Source organism: Prionailurus bengalensis, chromosome C1 (genome assembly GCF_016509475.1).
Source record: "Prionailurus bengalensis isolate Pbe53 chromosome C1, Fcat_Pben_1.1_paternal_pri, whole genome shotgun sequence".
Lineage (NCBI taxonomy): Eukaryota > Metazoa > Chordata > Mammalia > Carnivora > Felidae > Prionailurus > Prionailurus bengalensis.
In genome coordinates, this window is record NC_057345.1 from 213,896,719 (window position 1) to 213,917,406 (window position 20,688).

Here is a 20,688-nt window from a genome sequence, read left to right on the forward strand (position 1 = left end):
TGCTGGTAGGACCCTCCCTGGCCATTTGGAGGTAGCACCTCCGCACCTTACATGCCGAGCTGAGTCATGGGTATCTTCCCCCAGGCTCCCAGAACCAAAGAGCTCTGGCATCCTTCTGGTCATCTGTGCCCATGTCTTTCCAACCCAGAGGTACTGCCACAGGCTCAAGGACCCTCCAGGCACAGAGGCCATAGTGCAGGAACTCCTTCTCAGGTCCTTCAAATCATGGGAAACTTATGGCCAAGAAAATGGGATGCAGTGTTATGTCATAAGTTTAATCCATTACATTAAACTCTAGATAAATCACTCTTCAATGACTCAATGTAGATGATGCAATGTAGACAACTAGATAAGACACTGTGTTATATTCACCGTATTACATTTATTTGTTAATAAATTTCTCAGGTTATCTTTAATCCCTCATTTGTTGTTGTCGTTGCTAGTCTGTATCAGAATCTCTGCCTTCATAAAGAAAACCGTAATGGTCTAATAACCACCCCCTCCCAAACTTCACTGCAGACCAGAATGTCTTCTTTTGAAATCCTCACTCAGTGTTGTTCCTTAATATTTTGAGGACAGAAATTTGTAAGTGTCACCTTGGTACAAGCAAAGGCCATGTGTTCTAAAGCCCCATGTGTTGACCTTCTGGGGACTTACTAGTCCCAGTGATGTCTACATTATCTCCCCTTCCAGCCGGAAAACTCAAATGAATGCGAGGTGTGCGGTGGACCCGGGATGCTGTTCTGCTGTGATACTTGTTCAAGGTCCTTTCATGAGACATGCCACATCCACCCTATAGATGCTAAAAGGTTGGTGAGACCTGGCCCCCTCTTGCCCTTCCTTCTTGTGGCACAGCTCCTCCCACCATGTGCATTCATCCTGCAAAGTTTGACTCTGGTTGTATGGGTCTTGATGCAGAGGCACCAGAGTCTTAAAGTATCAGGATCCAGAAATATGGCCCAAAGCTGTTTACTACTGCCGGAAGCAGCAGATTAATGGGAAGCAAAAAGTCTTCAAGTGGTTATTAAGTGTAATAGAAAGAGATGTTACCCCCACTCCCCCCACCAGGTCCCAGACCCATGAACTTTGATGGGGGTGACGACACCATACATTAGCTGGTGGTTTAAAGAACATACCTGTGATGGGAACATTAAAAAGTTGACAAATCTGGGGTTGTGGTGAGCCTTCAGAAGGCCATTTACACTGCATTCCTTTGCTCTAAAATCCCAGCAAATGTATCTTTGGTCAGAGCTGATGGTATGTTGGATAACACGGAGACTAATAAGGCATTCTGAAAGTGGTAGTGTGAGCAGAATTGCTATGGCCAAGGAGGATGGATGATTTCAACCAGGATTGTGTCTGTCCCTATGAAGACAGAGCATTGTCCCTTCATAATGGGAGAGTCTAATGTAATCTACCTTCTCCCAGGTAGTCCCCAGGGAATGGTGTCATCTCAGAGATTCAGCATAAAGCTCTGTAGTTGGGCAATTTGCAGAGGCAGAAGACAGGTCTGCTTTATTGTTGAGCCCGTGTATAGTCCCCAACTTCACACCATGGATATTTGATAGTGGGCCCCTCAAGCAAGCACTGGGGTAGCCAGGGACAGAGGCAAATGGCATGTCTAAGAAGGATCACTGTATCCACTTGATTATCGAGAGCTCTTCAGCACAGGTAGCCTGGCAGAGAAGAATGGAGAATGAATCTGGAGGAATATGGCAGATGTCTGGCACCACTCTGTCAATAGATTTCCTTTCCAAGAAATTTCTGCAGCGCAGATTCTAGGCACAGATATGGCAATGCCAGAGGAGAGGATGCCTATAGCTCTGTGGTCTTTTGCTAATTCAGCAAAGTTGAGAAACAAGAGCTGGTTTCCTGATTGTTACTACGGTCTGATGTCTTTCTGAAGCCCAAGACTCCAGCGCTGAAGGTACCAGTTTCCAATCCTCACAGGGCTCATTACTGAGCCCACAGTGGCTCAGATGAGAACTCTTAGTTTTGAGGTGAAAGACCATCACCCACCACGGCATCTCACTCAACAAACGGTCCGTCCTGGTACCACAATTAGTGGGAGGGGTGCCTGGCAAGGGTGCCCAAATGGGGCTCTCGTGCAAAGGAGTGTCCAAAAGAGAAGCTGGATAAAAGGTGGAAACCACCAGTCATTCCTGAACAGAGGGCTTCAGCAGCTATAGAAACAGTGGCTGATTCACAGAGCACCTACCTTTGCTGACCTTATGCCCAACCTTCCAGGGACCCATGGAGTTGCATCATCTGCAGGGTAGAAGCTATTAAGGAAAGGTACCCACAAAGCCAGGTATGTCACCAGGAATCAGAGGTCCTGAAGAGGCGGATGCTGCCTGAGGAGCAGTTGGTGAGTTGAAATGTAAACCTGAAGTCTCCTCCTTTCTGTTGACTTGAGAGAAGCAACACAGTCTTGCAGGGGCTGGAGGGATGGTGCCCAAGGGTGAACTGCTGTTCCTTGCTGTGCTTTGATCACATGACCTAACACTAAAGTTTGTATTGCAAAGAAAATTCCCATTCCATGTTTGTTTCACAGACCACAAGTCTGGGAGCTGGGCATTCTGTCCCAGCATATGTACACCTCATTCTCTCTAAGCTGCTTTTTACTTAAAATCTCCCGTATCTTTTGCAGAAATGTGAGTTTGTCCTTTTGAAGGTCTACTCCTGTTCAAAAAGCTCCTTTTTTGCCTCAAAACCGCATTATGTAAGTAACGGCAACAAAGCCCCAAACTGGCATTCTCAAATTTGTGAGATGAATCCAGTGGGTACCAGTGTTATTATCTTTCGTCTTATTGATGGATGGCTGGGTCAGGTTACTCAGCCCTTGGCTGCTTAGGCCGCTGTCACAGGGTACCACACACAGGGCGGCTTAAACAGCAGACGTTTAGCTTTCACATTTTTGCTTTCATTCATTTCTCAGCTGGAAGTCCAAGATCAGGGTGCCAGTGTGATCTTACAGACTCCCAACTTCTCTTTGTCTCCTCACAAGGTGGAAAGAGAGGAAGAGAGCTGTCTGGGGTCTTTTTATCAAGGCACCAATCCCCTTCATGAAGCCCACCCTCACAATCTAATCGTCTCCCAAATCCTCACCTCCTGACGCCATCACAACGGGGGTTACAGGATTTCAACCCAGGAATGAGGGGGCTGAGGGGGAGGTGGGGAGGGCACAAGCCGTCCATCTGTAACAGCGGGTAGACTGGGAACAGTGCTAATAGCCTGTCCTTTGGCACTTTGACCAACAGGGTCGAGAGGCATCTCATGGCCTGAGAAAGCCCATGTGGCTAAGCAAAATCAAGAAAAAGCTGAATATGAAACTGTACATCCGAGTGGAGGGGTTTGTGCAGGACATGAGCCTCATCTTTCAGAACCACAGGGCATTTTACAAGGTGAGCGGCACCCAGGGCGTCCCTCTTTCTGTCTTAAAGCCACTCTGCCTTTCATGGTCTTGTATCAGGGAAATGTTGCAGTTTCCCTTATCGTGTGGCCAGCCCACACAAGTACAAATTCTGGAAGTATTCTAAAAGCCCGTGGTCTAAGGTGGGGAAAATTATAGCAAGCCAGAAGCTGTCTTTGCAAACATGACCTTGGGACCTCATCGTTTACTCACTTGTAGATACTCAGTTTTTGCCCACAGAGAGCAGTAGACTGACGACCTCCTTCCAGAAGAAATGGAAACGCATGTTTTCCTGGACCTGGGTAGCTATGTGCGTGTCCCAGGAGTCTCCACCTTTGTCCCGGGTTCCTACGCTTACTCGGCCTAACTAAGGGAGCCAGTGGAGGGAGACTGGGTGCCGAGGCACAGACTCTGCCCGTGCACAGTTTGCTGTTGCCACTGTGCACCTGCCTGCTGGTATCCGGCCTCTCTGGGATGTGCGGACAGCGGCCTCCCCCTCACACCCGGGCGAGTGCCTATTTCCATTGGTTCCCAGGGCTGCAGTCCGGACGCAGAGCATGGGAGGCTGCTTCCAGACAGATCCCTCAAGGCCATGGTGCCAGGAAGGGCATCCCTACAGGCGCCAGGCCTCCCAGATCACTCCCTTGCGAGAAGTGTGTTGTAAAAGGCAACTAGTGTCTCTTTTCTCTAAAGGAAGATACCCAATCAAATTTCTCAAATTTCAAAATCCTGGATTTCTTTATATACGAATTTTTTAGGGCTGTATCAAAAAAAGTAATAAACAAGGAATATCTCAAGGGGTGAAGGAGGAAAGGGGACATCATGAATCTGCCTTCAACATTTCCGTCCCACCGTGGTCATGCAAGGCATAGGTGCTATGTGAGAAAATCGAACAACTAGAATTTGGGGGAAAAAAATGAATCAATACGTTTCTGATGAAGAATTGGACTATAATACAGTACAATTTTTTGCATCTCTGAGAAGAGATGATCTCTGAGAGAAATGATCAAGTTATCAGGGAACATAAGCTACTCTTAACTGTATTAATTCTCACTTAACACGTGGGATCGTCTAAAATGAAGCCTGGGGGCGCCTGGGTGGCGCAGTCGGTTAAGCGTCCGACTTCAGCCAGGTCACAATCTCGCGGTCCGTGAGTTCGAGCCCCGCGTCAGGCTCTGGGCTGATGGCTCAGAGCCTGGAGCCTGTTTCCGATTCTGTGTCTCCCTCTCTCTCTGCCTCTCCCCTGTTCATGCTCTGTCTCTCTCTGTCCCAAAAATAAATAAATGTTGAAAAAAATAATTTTTAAAATAAAATAAAATAAAATAAAATAAAATAAAATAAAATAAAATAAAATGAAGCCTGGATTGTATGAGACAATGAGAGCCAAACTCAGCAGCAATGGTTACTCTTGTTTTTGTCTTTGCTTTTCCAGAACAACCAGAAATTCATCAGACTGGGAAGTCAAGTAGAGGACGTATTTCAGAATAATTTCAGAAACACCTTTGCGATTCAGGAAAGAAGCGAGAACAGTTCTCAGCTGGAGCCCCCTCTTTTATAAAGTAGCCCACCCCCCCCCCTTCCATCATTAGCAACTACATGATAAGGCGCTGTGGTCAAAATGTGAACATTTTGCCTGTTGCTGTGCAAAAAACTTTTTCGAACATATTTTTTTTGTTGCCATTTCCACTCATTTATTTTTCTAAATAAAATCTAAAATTATCCTGTCAAGTTATCTTATTGAATTATTTGGAGCGAAATTTATACTAGAAAACGTTGGATCTTTCCACAAAGGCTCATCTTGTGTGCTTCCATTTATTTGAATCTTTTATTAGGTCCTTAAGTAAAGTTTTCCACCTCTTTTCTCCTCTCCACACAGGACTTATCTGTTTCTTTCTTTCCTTTTTTTTTTTTTTTTTTAACACTCTCAGGTAGTTAATATTTTTTCATGTTATTGTGAAAGTGAACTTTTCCCCCAATATATTTTATTACCAAATATTGATCCCTAATAGAAAGCTACTGTAATTTATATACTGTGGTCACCGATTACCTTACTGAATACTGGATAGCATCCTTCTTTGCCTCATACCCAGTGGCATCAGGAAGCAGAGTAGCCAATTTTCAATTCACGGATCATAATTGGTTCAGCTGAGGGAAGCATTCCTCACTCGGGCCCTGAAATCTCCGACAGTTCTTGGTTCTGTTGATGAATGGCTCTGCCGTGGCACTCTCGTGACCTTGCACGTCTCCACATAAACCACATAGGCAGAGTTTAACTGCCGCTGATTCGATCTGAGTCTTGGCAGACGGCCCTGCGATCATTCCAGAACACGAGAGCATAGGAGGCTGGTGACATGTGCCACTCACCGCCTTATCTTGCAGAGGTTATCACGACACGCTCTCTCCTCAGGCTGTAAAATTCCAATGAGGTGTGAGGCCTCTGCCTCTTGTTTTAGACTCCGGCTGCTGGGCCCCGTAACTGCTCCACTGTGACCTGAGCGTGTGCCGCATCTCAGGCTGCTGCAAATGCCACGTCCCCTTTTGTTGGGTGCCACCCCACGAGACAAAGGACATGGGGAGCGGGTGCCTGTGTTCTTCTTGCTTTTGCTGTCTACATAAGTCATAAACTGTCTGAATCTAAAAAAGGTGCATTGTTTCTTTACCAGCCAGATCAGTCAGCCTTGCTGGACAGGTTCCCGGATCCAGCATCTTCTGGCTAGAGCACCTGACAAGGAGTACCCCAGATTGGTAGCTGGTTCAGAGCACGCACTACGTCCTTCAGGGAAATACTTCAACTCGGGAATGATTGCCTCCAGCTTGTTCCAAAGGTGACTCTCCAACACACCACTTCATTCAATCATGAAATTTTGTTGTTGGAATGGGTCATTTTGAAGATGAAATTAATTTACGTATGTGAGCTGTTTAAAATCATGTCGGAGGCACATGAATATTCCACTGTGGCTGCACACAGTAGGGATTCTGTATTCAGAATGTTAATTCAAGCAAAAAGAGGCATTTCTAGTTGTCTACTTAGCTAGTTGATAGCTAGACAAATGGAGGCCATAAAAGCCAAAATTGATAGCCCTTCCCAAAGAGACCTTTGTCTATTTTCCAAGGTAACGATGCTCTGAAAAAAAAAAAGAGAGAGAAAATTCCCATGTCCTTAAAAGATTATTGAATGGACCCTCAGCTAATTGTGGGGCCTGAAATGTCACGATGGCCTGATGGAAGAGGTTCAGGCAGTAAATGTGGTTTTAATCTCCCGGTACACCTAGTGGGAGAAGTTTCTTAATGCAACTGATGAGAGTGTTTAGGGGTGATTCAGAAACAAATGTGACTGAAGCTCTGTCTCCCTTTCCTGATGTTATGACTGAAAGGAGAATGGTCTCCTACACAGGTAAAAAGTTCGGGGGTCCTGCCAGAAAATAAACTTTCTGGGGCTACAGTTAGCTAGAAAAATTCAATAAACTCCATCACTGACCAAGCAAAGCATTTTATTCTTGAAGATCGCTCCTTAACATATTCTATTTTTAGTCCTTTGCCTCCTGATAAAGTTCTATTTTTCATTTAGATTTACCTTTTATTTATTTTTTAGAATATTTTTTAAGTTTATTTATTTATTGAGAGAGACAGAGAGAGAACAAGCAGGGGAAGGGAGGAGAGAGAGGGGGAGAGATGATCCGAAGCAGCCTCTGTGCCAAAAACAGAGAGCCAGCAGAGAGCCCAAAACGGGGCTTGAACTCATGAACAGTGAGATCATGACCTGAGTTGAAGTTGGACATTTAACCGACTGAGCCACCCAGGCGCCACTCGATTTACCTTTTAAATGCTACCTCTTTTTTGTTTGCTTTGTTGAACTGCGGGGATCAGCAATGTGGATTCATTCTTTCACTATTATCTAGGATTGGTTCTTTTCAACCTCCCATTTTTATTTTGTGGCAGAAACAGTAGTATTGTCCAAATATCATATATATCCCCCTAAGTTTTCCAGCTCCTTGCATTAGGCACGTCTAAATGACTAAAACACTGACCGATGTATTATGATCACATCATTTGCAAGCTAATTCACAGAAAGGCACTAAGAATTCCCTGTGTACCCTCTCCTGCCACGTTGATTATGGAGGCCTTGTTTTGAGATGAGAGAGCCTAGAGATTGATCCCACCTGGTACTTGACCCCACCCCAGGAGGGCTCCCCGATCCACTGTGACTTTGAGTTAGCAAGAAGGAAACTTTGTTGTCTACACCACTAAAACTCAAGCGTTGTTTATCGCCATAGCGTGACCCAGAAAGAGCTGGCTGACATGTATTGGAGACAAGAGAGCAAAGCACTTGTAGCAGTGGGTGTTTAGGGTGTACGACCAGGAAGGGTAGAACATAAGACTGGATAAGGGAGGGGTGCCTGGGTGGCTCAGTCGGTTAAGCATCCAAACTCTTGATTTCAGCTCAGGTCATGCATGATCTCACGGTTTGTGAGATCCATGAAATCAACGAGGAGCCTACTTGGGATTCTCTCTCCCTCCCTCTCTGCCCGTCTCCCTCTCTCCGCCTCTGTGTCAAAATAAATAAATAAACTTAAAAAAAAAACTGGATAATGGAGACTTCATTGACATGGAAGCCCTCTCCTCTGATCAGGGCGTAAGGCCCAGGCACAGGCACCCGGACCTGGTCATGTCTATGACTGAACCGGCTCTTTGAAGCTTAGACAAAAGGATGGCATTTAGCAAATGAAGTGGAGAGATGCACCAAATGCCTTAGCCTAGTACCGAAGAAGGGGTCAGAAGGCTCAGAGAGGTAGGAATGTTCACGTGGGTGTATCAATGAGACCTGAAGACATGCCATATGGCTTGTGACCCAGATGAGCCCGGGGGACATTCCCTTTACAAAACGAATAAGAGCTGCGTCGTGTGGGAGTGTTGGCATTGTCGAGACCCTCACTTTTGCCTCTCATCTATAAACCAGAGGTAACACCAATCCAGACCCAATCTCCCCAGACCCCTCCTCCTACTCATGGCCTAGAATACCACAGAGCTCGTTCCCGCAAGCAAGAAACAACTTCTCTCTTACCAATTACAAATGTTCAGATTCTATCTCATATAACAGATGGCCCACTTTAATAAAAAAGATTAATCTGGACTCTTTAACACCTATTATCTTACCTTTGAATGATCTCACAGACAACTGGATTTAACGTGTTGTGGAAATTTTGTTGAAGATTCCTTTGCACGCCAGGAATCTGATTTGCACACATTTCTCTTCTAACAGGTATGCCAGGAGTAAAAAAGTGTCTCCAATACCCATGAGATTTATAAAGCATGAGAAGAAAATAGCAACTTGTACTTTGAAGAGCGGTAGATCTCGATATTTCACACAATTCACAGTCAGAATTGAGACATGTTGAATATTATTTCTGTCTATTTTTCTAAAGAAAATAAACAGCTATGGGACTGAGTTCTAGAAATCAAAGGTGGTAATTCTAGTTGTTCTTTTATTTTTTTAAGTTCTATTTTTATTTATTTTAAGAGAGAGCAGTGGAGGGACAGAGAGAGAGAGGGAGAGAGAGAGAGAGAGAGAGAGAGAGAGAGAGAGAATCCTAAGCAGGGTCCACACTGTCAGCAAAGAGACCGGCACGGGGCTGGAGCTCACAAACCGTGAGATCACGACCTCACCCGAAATCAAGAGTTGGCTGCTGAACTGAACGAGCCACCCAGATGCCCCTCTAATTGTTCTTTTAATTTGCTATTTGGCATTGTGGAAAAAGAAGGAAGGGAAAACCTTAAACGTGTGTGCTTTGGTTTCCTCATGTATAAAACAGGGCTATCAACATTTGTTCTGCCTTACATTTCCTGATCATGGTGAAGTTAAAATGAGATTTTTTTTTTTTTTTTTTGCAGAGTCCTTTGGTAAACCACCACGTACTCAAGGGCATTGAGAAAGTCGAAATTAGTTCAGTCAGAGAAGCAAAAACCTGCCCTGCCATTCATGAGACTGCAATAACAGATACAGAAAAAGCCAGCTGCAAATTTAATGGGAAACATTCTCCTAAGAACTTGCTGCAGCTATAAAATGTCCTAACAACCTTTCTTTGAAGGACTAGTGCTTTCTTACTCACTGAGGAACTTTGTTGTCAAAATCCACACACTCTCAGAAACTTGTTGTTTGAAATGATATCAGCAAGAGAGAAAAAAAAGCATTTCACCCTTGCTCAGAAGGTTTAAGTTATTTTTTTTAATGTTTATTTATTTATTCATGAGAGAGAGAGAGAGAGAAAGAGTGTGTGCGCATGAGCGGGGTAAGGGCAGAGAGAGAGAGGGTGAGAGAGAATACCAAGAAGGATCCATGCTGTCAATGCAGAGCCGGACTTGGAGCTCGATCTCATGAACAGTGAGATCATGACCTGAGCTGAAATCAAGAGTCATCCACTTAACCAACTGAGCCACCCACGTGTCCCTGAGTTATTTTGATAGAAATGGAATCTTGATTCCAATCCAGGGGCACAGCTTCCAATACAGGGTTTCCAAAGACAACATTTCGCATTTTCCTAACTTGGTAGTTTTCCAGCGACGGGACCCTGGGTTCACTTCACAATCCAGACCTGATCTTGACACAGCTCAGGCTTGGTCTGAACCTATCAAATCACTGCATCCAACAAATTATGCTTAAACTGCACCCTTTCCCAAACCGTATCATAACTATCTGTATCTTTGTTCGGGGCAATGTCCATGGTTCTCTGGTGTGTGTTCCTCTCTCTTGTTGCAAGGAGTCAATAAATCTGTTGAAATCCAGGCTTGTTTGTCCCTGGTAATCTTCAACTGATTGAATCAGGACAGCTTGCTGGAGGACTTCCATCAAAATCTAAAACTTGACTTGGCCTGTGGCTGTTTGACTCCTTTCTTTTTGACAGTAATTAGATAGCAGGACTTCTGAGCTTTTGGGGGTTTTTGACCAAATGATAACAGTATGATTACCCAGGAGAGAAGTACTGAGCATTCTGTGCTCCCCAGAAGATAAAAAGGTAGAAGAGAATGGGTGTGGAAAACACCGTACAAATTCCAGACTTCAGTATTAATAGGCGTAAAATAGCTAATCACAAAGCTCTCATTTTATGAACATGTGTCTATAGCATCAAAATATGAGTGGATCTACTCAGTCAACAGCGGCCATACTATTAAATATGAATTTATAAGGATTGCTTATGTTTTTGCATAGGTAGTAGGGCAAAGAAATGCAGAGAATGGGGTTTTAATATCATTGATTCATTTTCATCTGTTTGGTGCTTAGAGTAAAAGGCATCAGGAGAAAGTAGCTCTGAATTCAGATTCCTAAAATCCTCAAACCCAAGACTTGCATGCCTATCTGACATACCTTTTTCAAGTTTACTTATTTATTTTGAGAGAGAAAGAGAGAGAGAGAGAGTCCCATGCAGACTCCGAGCTATTGAACCCATAGGGCTTGAACCCATGAACCGTGAGATCAGGACCTGAGCCAACACTGAGAGTCAGACACTTAACCAACTGAGCCACTCAGGAGCCCCACAATTTTTGATGGTGAGCTAGAAGCTTCCTGGCTCTCTTTTCAAACATTTGTTTCCAAATCATTGTCACTGATATTCTCTAAATAAATGAATGAGTTTCCTTATTAATTGCAGTGTGTGTGACCCCCCAACATAGAATTCAAGGAACAAAGGTTTATAAAGTTGGCCAGTAATAGCATGCTGGCTGAAACAAGTTTCCTAAATGAGACCCCAAACTGGTTAATGTCCTACAAGGCAATAAACCCATAATCTCTGGTATTATCTTTTCTACCAAACAAATAATATGCATCTCTGCTGGACAAAAAATCTATAAATTTTAACATGCAACCTCACAAAGTCAGGCCCTAATTAATAGTAAATAATAAATCAGGACATGCCTTTCACCTTATTGCCTTATTGCCAAGTGTGGATAATTTTTCTTAATTGCCTGACTGACCTCAGTCTGCCACTCTGAGAGAATATTACAATAATTTGATTAACAACTTACAACTTATTTTTTTAAATATGAAATTTATTGTCCAATTGGTTTCCATACAACACCCAGTGCTCATCCCTACAGGTGCCCTCCTCAATGCCCATCACCCACCCTCCCCTCCCTCCCACCCCCCATCAGCCCTCAGTTTGTTCTCAGTTTTTAAGAGTCTCTTATGTTTTGGCTCCCTCCCTCTCTAACCTTTCTTTTTTTTTTTTTTCTTCGCCTCCCTCATGGTCTTCTGTTAAGTTTCTCAGGATCCATACAAGAGCGAAAACATACGGTATCTGTCTTTCTCTGCATGACTTACTTCACTTAACATAACACTCTCCAGTTCCATCTACGTTGCTGCAAAAAGGCCATATTTCATTCTTTCTCATTGCCAAGTAGTATTCCATTGTATATATAAACCACAACTTCTTTATTCATTCATCAGTTGATGGACATTTAGGCTCTTTCCATAATTTGGCTCTTGTTGAAAGTGCTGCTCTAAACATTGGGGTACAAGTGCATCAGCACTCCTGTATCCCTTGGGTAAATTCCTAGCAGTGCTATTGCTGGGTCATAGGGTAGGTCTATTTTTAATTTTTTGAGGAACCTCTACACTGTTTTCCAGAGTGGCTGCACCAGTTTGCATTCCCACCAAGAGTGCAAGAGGGTTCCCGTTTCTCCACATCCTCTCCAGCATCTATAGTCTCCTGATTTGTTCATTTTGGCCACTCTGACTGGCGTGAGGTGATATCTGAGTGTGGTTTTGATTTGTATTTCCCTGATGAGGAGCGACGTTGAGCATCTTTTCATGTGCCTGTTGGCCATCTGGATGTCTTCTTTAGAGAAGTGTGTATTCATGTTTTCAACAACTTACAACTTATAAAGGCTCAGACAGTTAATAGCCTGGTAAGGTTAGAGGTAAACTGTAGAAATTAATACACTGCTATAACTTTATAGGCTTGTAGAGAAGTTAACTGCAAAGGTGATATTTATTCCTCTATAGAAATTAACCAGCTGCACACCTAATTTAGCAATCTTACTTGGACATTCCTTTTTACCAACTATATAATTCTCTGTTTCTTAATGCTCCAGAGTCCCTTTGAATTTCCTGCTGAGGATTCCACAGGGTGACCTAGAGGCTCCTGGTCTCCTCTGCAGTCCTCCCCTCCAGGAGGCTGCTGTGTGTGCACAGAGCAATCAGATCCACAGTGTGCAGGCAAGGAGCCAACATAAAAAGAAATTCCTTAAGAAAACTATGAGAAAGACCAGGGAATATGATTAAACTCTTGGAACCCCAGTCTGCTCTTTGAATTCAACAGACCCCCTTGGTTTTGGTTAACACTGTTTCTGTCGCCATCACCAGTAGCTGGGAAAATTCCCCCAAGTTGGGCAGTTTTGCTGTATATCGCTCTGCCTTTCCTAACCCCTCGCTTTTCTGTTTATCCTTCCAACTAATCCCTACACATTTCCTCTGCCTCTATTTCTTGACCGGGGCAACACCGGAAGATGGATCCCAGAATGAGGGTGTGGACCAGAGCCCTTCCCCCTCCCTCCTTGCCCCCAGCCCTACTCAGCATCCCTCGCCAACCCAGAACCTGTTTCCATGAGTAACAAATAGACTTCTAGTGTTCAAGAAAATACACATTTGTTAAAAACAGACGGTGAGAAAAATAAACTTAGTTTTTGCTTATGAAAAGTATAGCAAACAATTAAAATGAATCTTTTTGTTGGAAAAAAATGTGCATTTTGACATTAAGTTATCTTATTTGCTATTATTACACATGGCGTATATTTTCAAATTAATTTTGTTCATAAAATCCATGGAAGAGAAACAGTAACTGCTTGATAAAAGTTATAAATCCTGTAACAACGAACACTTGCAGATGTGTCTGATTGGTTTTCCCCCTTTCTTCCTTCTAAAGGGAATACATCTGCTATATTGAAATCGGAGCATCCGGAACAATGGTTCTGACTCTGCCTTTAACTCTCCATCTGACTTTGGAAAAGGTTCTTAAACATTTATGTGCTAGAGTTGCCTCATCTATAAAACAAGGATAGTAATAGTTATTCCACCTACTCCTTACTGATGTTTGAGAATTATGAGATATTATTTCCAAAATTATTTTTGGAGTATAAGCTAATGGCATGTTGGAGAACTCCTGTCAGAAGGACTTAGTTGGGCTTTTTAGATATTTCCAAGTTTCATATAACAATATGTGTATCAAAGCAATCAAAAATCACTTACCTTTTTTGTGATCTATGGATGATGGGGGTTAGTTAAGGCAGAAATCAGTACCTAAATTGAAGACATCAGTAGGAATAGTTGTGTGTGTGTGTGTGTGTGTGTGTGTTTTCTGACACCAACTGTGCAGTGTCTTTTCCAACGGGAATTAGGTCATTCCAACACCAGTCAATTCTCCAGCTCTTCACCACCAACTGGGTGTTGAACAATTCAATTCCATTTTGACACTAACTGCCCAGAGTTTGCACAGACCACACAGCAGAAGGGCTCAGTCTTATGTGACTGCCCCCCTTTCAGACACCAGCTACAAATGGGGTCCAAGCTACCCATGTTTCCACCCACAAATTATAAATTTGGGGGTTCCCATGATGCCCCCTAGGTCTAATAATTTGCTAGAATGACTCAGAGAACTCAGGAAAGTGCTCTGCTTATGATTACAGTTTTATTATAAAGAATACAACTCAAGAACAACCAAATGGAAGAGGTGCATAGGGCAGAGTATGGGGATGGAGTGGGGGGCGGGGGGGGGGTTGCAGAGCTTCCATGCCCTCTCCAGCACGCAACCAACCCTCCCAGCGCATCAGTGTATTTACCAAGTTGGAGGCTCCTGACCCCACTGTTCAAGGGTTTTTTTTTAATCAAGGTTTCATTATGTAAGCATGATTGGTTAAATCATTGGCCATTGGTGATTGAACTTAATGGCCCACCTCTTTTCTCCCCAAAGGTCAAGGGGTGGAGCTGAAAGTTCTAACCTTCTAATTAGCATAAAGACACTCTTATCACTCAGGAAATTCCAAGGGTTTGGGGAGCTCTGTGCCAGGAACTGGGGACAAAGACCAAGTACCTATTTTTTGTTACACCACAACAGGCATGATGGCGTGAAAGAAAAAACAAACAGAGATATGCTGGTTTGTTTCTACTCTGACATTTATATATGAGCACACATGCTCAATGAATAGGGCCTTGTCTCTCACATTTCCCAAAATGGCACATGAGGTAAATGCAGAGAATGTGTTTCCAGGGTGGACAGGACCACAGGCTGTAGAGCATGCTCAAGTACAGCGCATCAGGAAGCAGGAGCTCTGAATTCAGATGTCTGATGGTCTGCAGCCCCAAGTCACCAGCCTCGCCTTCCTCATCCGGCCCATGTTCCCGTCCCTGTGCTGAGCTCAGAGCTTAGGGAGCTCTTCCTCCTCGCTGGATTCACTGCTGATCACTGCACAAAGAAACAAAACCCCTTACGGTTTTAACATGGGGCCAAGGAACCAACAGGAAACCCCATAATAAGGGGACACCAGGAAAGATCCAGCTGCTTGGGTAACTTCCGGGCAGGAATGTCCCTGCTCCAGATGGTGCCATCTTCTCAAGGAATCCTGTGGCCCATAAGTTGATGGTGCTCCAGTCATTCTCACCAGACACTGTGTAAGGACAAGTGGCCGAAGCGGCCAGTTTTGCTCATCTTGCTCCCCATTTTCTGGCCACTCACTCTTTTTTCCCCTTCCAGCTGTCTCTCCCCATTTCCCTGCCTCTGCCTCTCTTTCTGGTGGTTCCTTATCCTCTTCTCAGCCTCGGGGTGTTTTCTCTTCAGGGCTTTCCATTTCTGCCTCTTATGACCTGATGTGCCTTTTGTCCCCTCACCTCTTCTTGCCATCTTGCTCTACACATCCCTGTAGAACCCCCCCATTTCAGTACATCCCCACTCCACGCCCAACTTTCGTCTGTTGGGCAAGAGCCCCTTTGCTGCTCACTGGTCTCCCTCTCCTGCCTCCCCGGGCCACCTGCTGACACTGTGCTGCAACATACACAGCATCACCACATCAGACTCCCTCAGCCAGCCTTACTGATTACTTCAGGTGCTTGGCCATATGCTATCCTTGCTGGCTGGCCCTCTTGGTTAATTCTGGGGTGACAGGATGAAATTGTCTTCTGTATATCCACCAGACCCACAACACAAGACTGTACTAGAGTTTTGTATCTGGATAGCTCTGCCCCTGGGATATATAATGATCCATAAAGACCCCTCAGCTGTCTCCCTCATAGACCCCTTGTCCCCCTCTCTCCTCAGTCCACCTGAGAAGTGTGTCTGTACCTCTGTGTCCTTCTCTCTCCATCTCTCAAGGGCTTTCCTTTTTACCCTGAATTCTACCTTTTTGTTTTTCCTCTTTTCTCTTAGCCTGCTCTTCTCATTCGCTCACTGAAAATGATCTTGGCTGAATTTTGTGTTTATTCTTGTGTTCTTTTCTGCAAAGGTAGTTTAATACATGTCTACATCAATAATACTTCTTAGAACCACTTCTGTAGAATTTTCCATACATCAGTAATGTAGTGTTTGCCAAAACATGTGTCCAGCATTTAGGGTTCTGAAAACTCACTGTTACAGGGATGGCCCCCCTGTGGCAGAAGCTTCTCCCCCTGATGTCCCATTGTGTCTCCTCTCTCCCTGCCTCACTGACCTCCAGCAACGTTTCATTCACTCCCATTGAACGTTGGGTCTTCAGGGTTTCTCTGCGTCCCTCTCCTACTTTCCCTTTCCTTGGCATTTACTTTGTCCCCTATGTTTCTCTCTCCATATAATCTTTGTCCCTGTGTCTGGTGTGACTTGTCAGTTTATCTCCTCTCTGCTGTGTGCCTCACATCCCTCCTCCACCTCTGTTTACTCTTAGGCTCACCATCCACACTCCCAATCCTTGTCCTGTGTTGTCCTCATCTCAAAGGTTGGGTCCCTCCATCACTCCAGGTCTCTCACTGGGCTTTGACCAGACCTCAGAGCCCCTTTCCCACCTCTCCCTCTAGGGTCTTCTACAGTGATCTCACTGACTGGTCCATCTGACCATCACATACATTATTTCCAGTTCCTGTGACAGCTTCTGACAAGTAGGATAAAGTTCTTTCCCTGCCAAACCTCTGCCAACTGGGAGAAGTTTGGATCTCATGTCCGTTTTGGTAAAACCGCACTTGCTCCTATAAGTCCTGTTGGACGGCCCTATCAATCTACCTTTCCACACTCTCCTCCACACAGCGCACCTTTCTCCACTGAGAACTTTAGTTCCCCTTTCCCTCTTGATTCTTGTAGGAGAAGCAAACACGAGGCCTAAGGCAACAAGTTTAAAGAGGCACCTACTCTAGGGTTCTCTTTAAATTTCACCCCCCCCCCCCAACTCCAGGGTGCCTGGGTGGTTCAGTGGGTTAGGCATCTGACTCTTGATTTCTGCTCAGGTCTTTTTTTTTTTTTTTTTGAGTCTATGTATTTATTTTGAGAGAGAGAGAGAGAGAGAGAGAGAGAGAGATAGTGTGTGCACACACATGAAAGCAGGGGAGGGGCAAAGAGAGAGGGAGAGGTTGAGAATCCCAAGCAAGCTCTGCACTGAGCACAGAGCCTCACGTGGGACTTGAACTCATGAACTGTGAGATCATGACCTGAACTGAAACCAAGAGTTGACGTTTAACCAACTCAGTCACCCAGGTGCCCCTCGACTCAGGTCTTGATCTCATAGTCGGTCATGAGATCTAGCCCCACATCAGGCTCTGTGCTGAGTGTGGAGCCTACTTGGGATTCTCTCTCTCCCTCTCTCTCTCTCTCTCTCTCTCTGCCCTTCCCCCACCTCTCAAAATAAAAAAAAAAATAAACATTAAAAAAATTTCATCCCCTAGGCCCTCCACGGGTCTCACATGCATGCATGCCTCCCTCACACCTTAGAAAGCAGCCAGAGGCTGGGCTCAAGTGTATGGCCACTCCCCCCTCCACATAATGAGCCATCCAGGTAACTGGTTATTTAAAATATGGGATTCCATCATAGTTACCTTGTTCACCATCCAGCAAGCCACACACCTTCTCTGACCTCCTCTCCTTCTTCATTCCTAAAACTTTAGATTCACCAGGCACTGAAGAGAGAGAAAAGGAAAGGAGAACCCAGAGCCAGTGGCCAGGGAACAAACTGTGGCCACACTGAGCTCTGAGGTTGGAAAAAAAAAGGTGAGCTGCTCCTTGTGAAGAAATACTCTTCCTGCTCCAAGACTCCACTCAAAATCCAAGCAAGCCCTTCTCTGCTTCTTTCCATCACATCAGACCTCATTATCTTTCTCCCTCCCTCAATTTCCCACCAGAATCCAACATCCAGGCACTGCTGGGTCTATTCTAGGAAAATATTTCTGCATCCTGGATTCCACTGTCTTCTGTCTCCTTGTGTTTTTGTCTCACTTTTCCCTCCTGCGACACTCTCTGCTCAGTCCCTGCTTGCTCCATTTTCCTTCCCATCTCTCTTCCTCTGCATCTTCCCATCTTCCATGTCTGGCTCTGTTCCTTTTCTTTCTGTCTTTCTGATTTCCCCCACTCAACACACAGACATGAAAAGATACACCTTTTAGTTATATCAATGGCTCTTGACAGTGGGAAGACAGGAATGAGGAGTAAAACTGGGTTGCCTTTGGAGGTGACTGAAGTGTTTTGGAACTAGATGGAGGTGACAGTTGCACAACATTATCAATTCACCAAATGTCACTAAACTGTATACTTTAAAATAATTTTACATTATGTGAATTTTACCCCCATTAAAACACACAAACAGGGGTGCCTAGATGGTTGAGTTGGTTAAGCATCTGACTTCAGTTCAGGTCATGGTCTCGTGGTTGTGAGTTCGAGCCCCACGTTGGGCTCTGTGCTGACAGCTTGGACCTGGAGCCTGCTTCGGATTCTGTGCCTCCCTCTCTCTCTGCCCCTCCCCCACTCACACTCTGTCTCTCTCTCTCTCAAAAATAAATAAAAACATTTAAAAAATTAAAACACACACACACACACACACACACACACACACTGGGTTCAGAATGTCCGGGTTCACCCTTGCTCATCTGACCCCAGGCCAACTATGCACATGGTCTCTAGATTTCAGTTTCTTTATCTGCAAAATGGGCACATAAGCAATGTGAACTCCCGGTGGTAGCCTGAGCGTTAAACCCACAACTGCCAGAGTAAACGGTCAACCAATGAGATATTAATAATATGATTCATTCTATTGTATCTTTTAACCCTTTCTTCTCTGCCTTTCATTTCCCCTCCTTCTCTCTCTCTCAAAATACCCACATGCTTCCCTCCACCTTTCTACCACTTCCTCTTATCTCTCTCTATGTGACTGGACTTCTCCTTGAATATCCGAGCTCTTGAACGACATCTCCCATATTGAGATCAGTCCCTTCTACCATCACCAAGGGTCTTCTCTTTGACGTTGACCATGAGCCCAGAGTTCTTAGCCCTTCACAACTTCACACTGAAGGTCACCTCTGGAAACTCATAATTCACAGTTAGGTTCTTATCCACTCTCCAGGTTACTGGGCAGAAAGCCTCTCTTTGCCACCTTTTGTGGTCTTGGATTCCAAACAGAGTCATGCCATTTTGGAATCGATTCAAAGCCACACTCATCTACCTTCCCCATCCCCTCTGGATTCCTTCTCCAGTATCATAGTCACCCTTCTTGAGCCAGAAAACTGTATTCTGTCATAATTTCCTTGTTCGCAACTTGGCTGTGTGCTGGGCATTTTTTGTGTCTCCTCTCTCTCACTTTCCTGGGGGAAATATTGGTCTTCCATTACTAAACAGAGGAAAAACTAATTAGTGATTGCACCCAAGTGATCAGGGATACCACCTCATAGTTACATATTTGGACCCTTCCCCAATAATCCATGTACTTCAGTGGGGACTTCTGGACCCTGGATCAGTTAATCTCAGTGGCTCCTGACTTGGTGTTGCTTGCTCCTTTCCCTGGGACATCGAAGAGAACACACACACGCACACACACACACACACACACACATCTTATAAGTGATGAGACTGTCAGGTTTAAGGATTATGGAACAGTGGGAAAGTTATAAATAGTAGTCACCCAACAAGATGGCCAGAGAGAAGGGAAAGCTTATCTCAATATAAATTCTGTAAGTGGAATGTCTCTGTGAACTGTTCAAAGGAACAGAGGATTTCTTCAGAAGAGCTAGGCTCCTAGAGAGATCCCTGGGTATGAAAGAGAAAGCCTAGCTACTTTAAAGATGCTGCTAGACAAGGGGAGGGTTAGAGCAGGGAGGGTGAGGGCTTCCCAAAGACACAAAGCTGAGGACACCAGCAGGAACCCAGACAGACCTCTCAGGGGCCCAGGTCCCAGGAACAAAGGACACTCTGCAGCTCTGATCACAAAGCAGATTGCAGCACTGGAGGACGATCCCAGACACCCACCCCAGGGCCTTGGGTGGCTGGGACACCAGCCCAGCACCCCTGCCAGCTGGTGACCCAGCACACATGGGAGGAAGGAAATCAACCAGGAAGCCTGGGTTGGGGAGGCGTGTCTGTGGGGAGTCCAGGGAGGAAGAGGTGCCAGGGAGGAGGGGGAGGGGCCAGGGAGGAGGAAACCCACTGCCCAGGGCCAATGGCAGAAGCTCCTCCTAGGGCAGCGCCCCTTGGGGGAGGTTGAGTTCCACTAAACGGTGGGAGCCACGGGTGTTTCGTCATCCCAGGACGTGGCCTTAGATCCTGGGTAGACCAGGTGGAAGATAGGAGAGAACAAAGGGAAAGGTGAAGGGGGCTTGTGCGTGGAGGGTCCCATGGGGGCTCAGGGGCGTCTGAGCACCAGATGAAGGTGGGGATTGGGGAGCAGGAGAGGGTGCAGCACTGGGGCCACAGCCCCCAGAATCTTGGCTTTGGGTTGCTGACCCACAGCTCCCGGGGACAACAGGGTCCGGGAGGTGGCAGCTGCCATGTCCGCAGGGACAGGTGGGCGGCAGCGAGTGTAGGTGCAGGTCACCCCAGAGTGAATCTGGAAAGGGGGGTCCCTGCAGTCCACAGAGAAGATCAGAGCCCCTGAGATGTAGGCAGTTGATAGGTAACTGCCATTCCCTTAATTCCCATGGCCCAGGGCATCCTGGTTGCAAATAAATTGACTTAAGCTATGTAAATTTATCTCAAAAAAACTTTTAAAAATTATTGACTTGAAATTTGTGCCCAGGTGTTTGTTTGATTCTCTCTATTCCTTTCTCTAACTCAGATATTAGTATAGAAATTATA

At 45.1% G+C, this 20,688-nt stretch overlaps 1 protein-coding gene and 1 long non-coding RNA gene across 5 annotated transcripts in view; one reads left to right on the plus strand and one right to left on the minus strand.

Moving 5' to 3' along the window:
* The window catches only part of SP100 (SP100 nuclear antigen), a 100,370-nt gene extending 95,230 nt beyond the window's left edge, over nt 1-5,140 (plus strand). For all 4 annotated transcript variants that reach the window (XM_043578130.1, XM_043578131.1, XM_043578128.1 and 1 more), the window contains 5 exons: nt 694-809; nt 2,248-2,368; nt 2,651-2,722; nt 3,261-3,404; nt 4,845-5,140. In XM_043578130.1, the coding sequence (XP_043434065.1) occupies nt 694-809; nt 2,248-2,368; nt 2,651-2,722; nt 3,261-3,404; nt 4,845-4,970 (579 nt within the window). In that variant the 3' untranslated portion in view covers nt 4,971-5,140. The remainder of the gene's footprint in view (nt 1-693; nt 810-2,247; nt 2,369-2,650; nt 2,723-3,260; nt 3,405-4,844) is intronic.
* An 8,929-nt stretch (nt 5,141-14,069) lies between these two features.
* Nucleotides 14,070-17,530, minus strand: LOC122479740. Its single transcript, XR_006296423.1, has 2 exons — nt 17,448-17,530; nt 14,070-14,862 (listed from the first exon to the last, which is right to left on the minus strand). It is a non-coding gene; the product is annotated as an uncharacterized LOC122479740 (long non-coding RNA).
* Between the last annotated feature and the right edge of the window lie 3,158 nt (nt 17,531-20,688).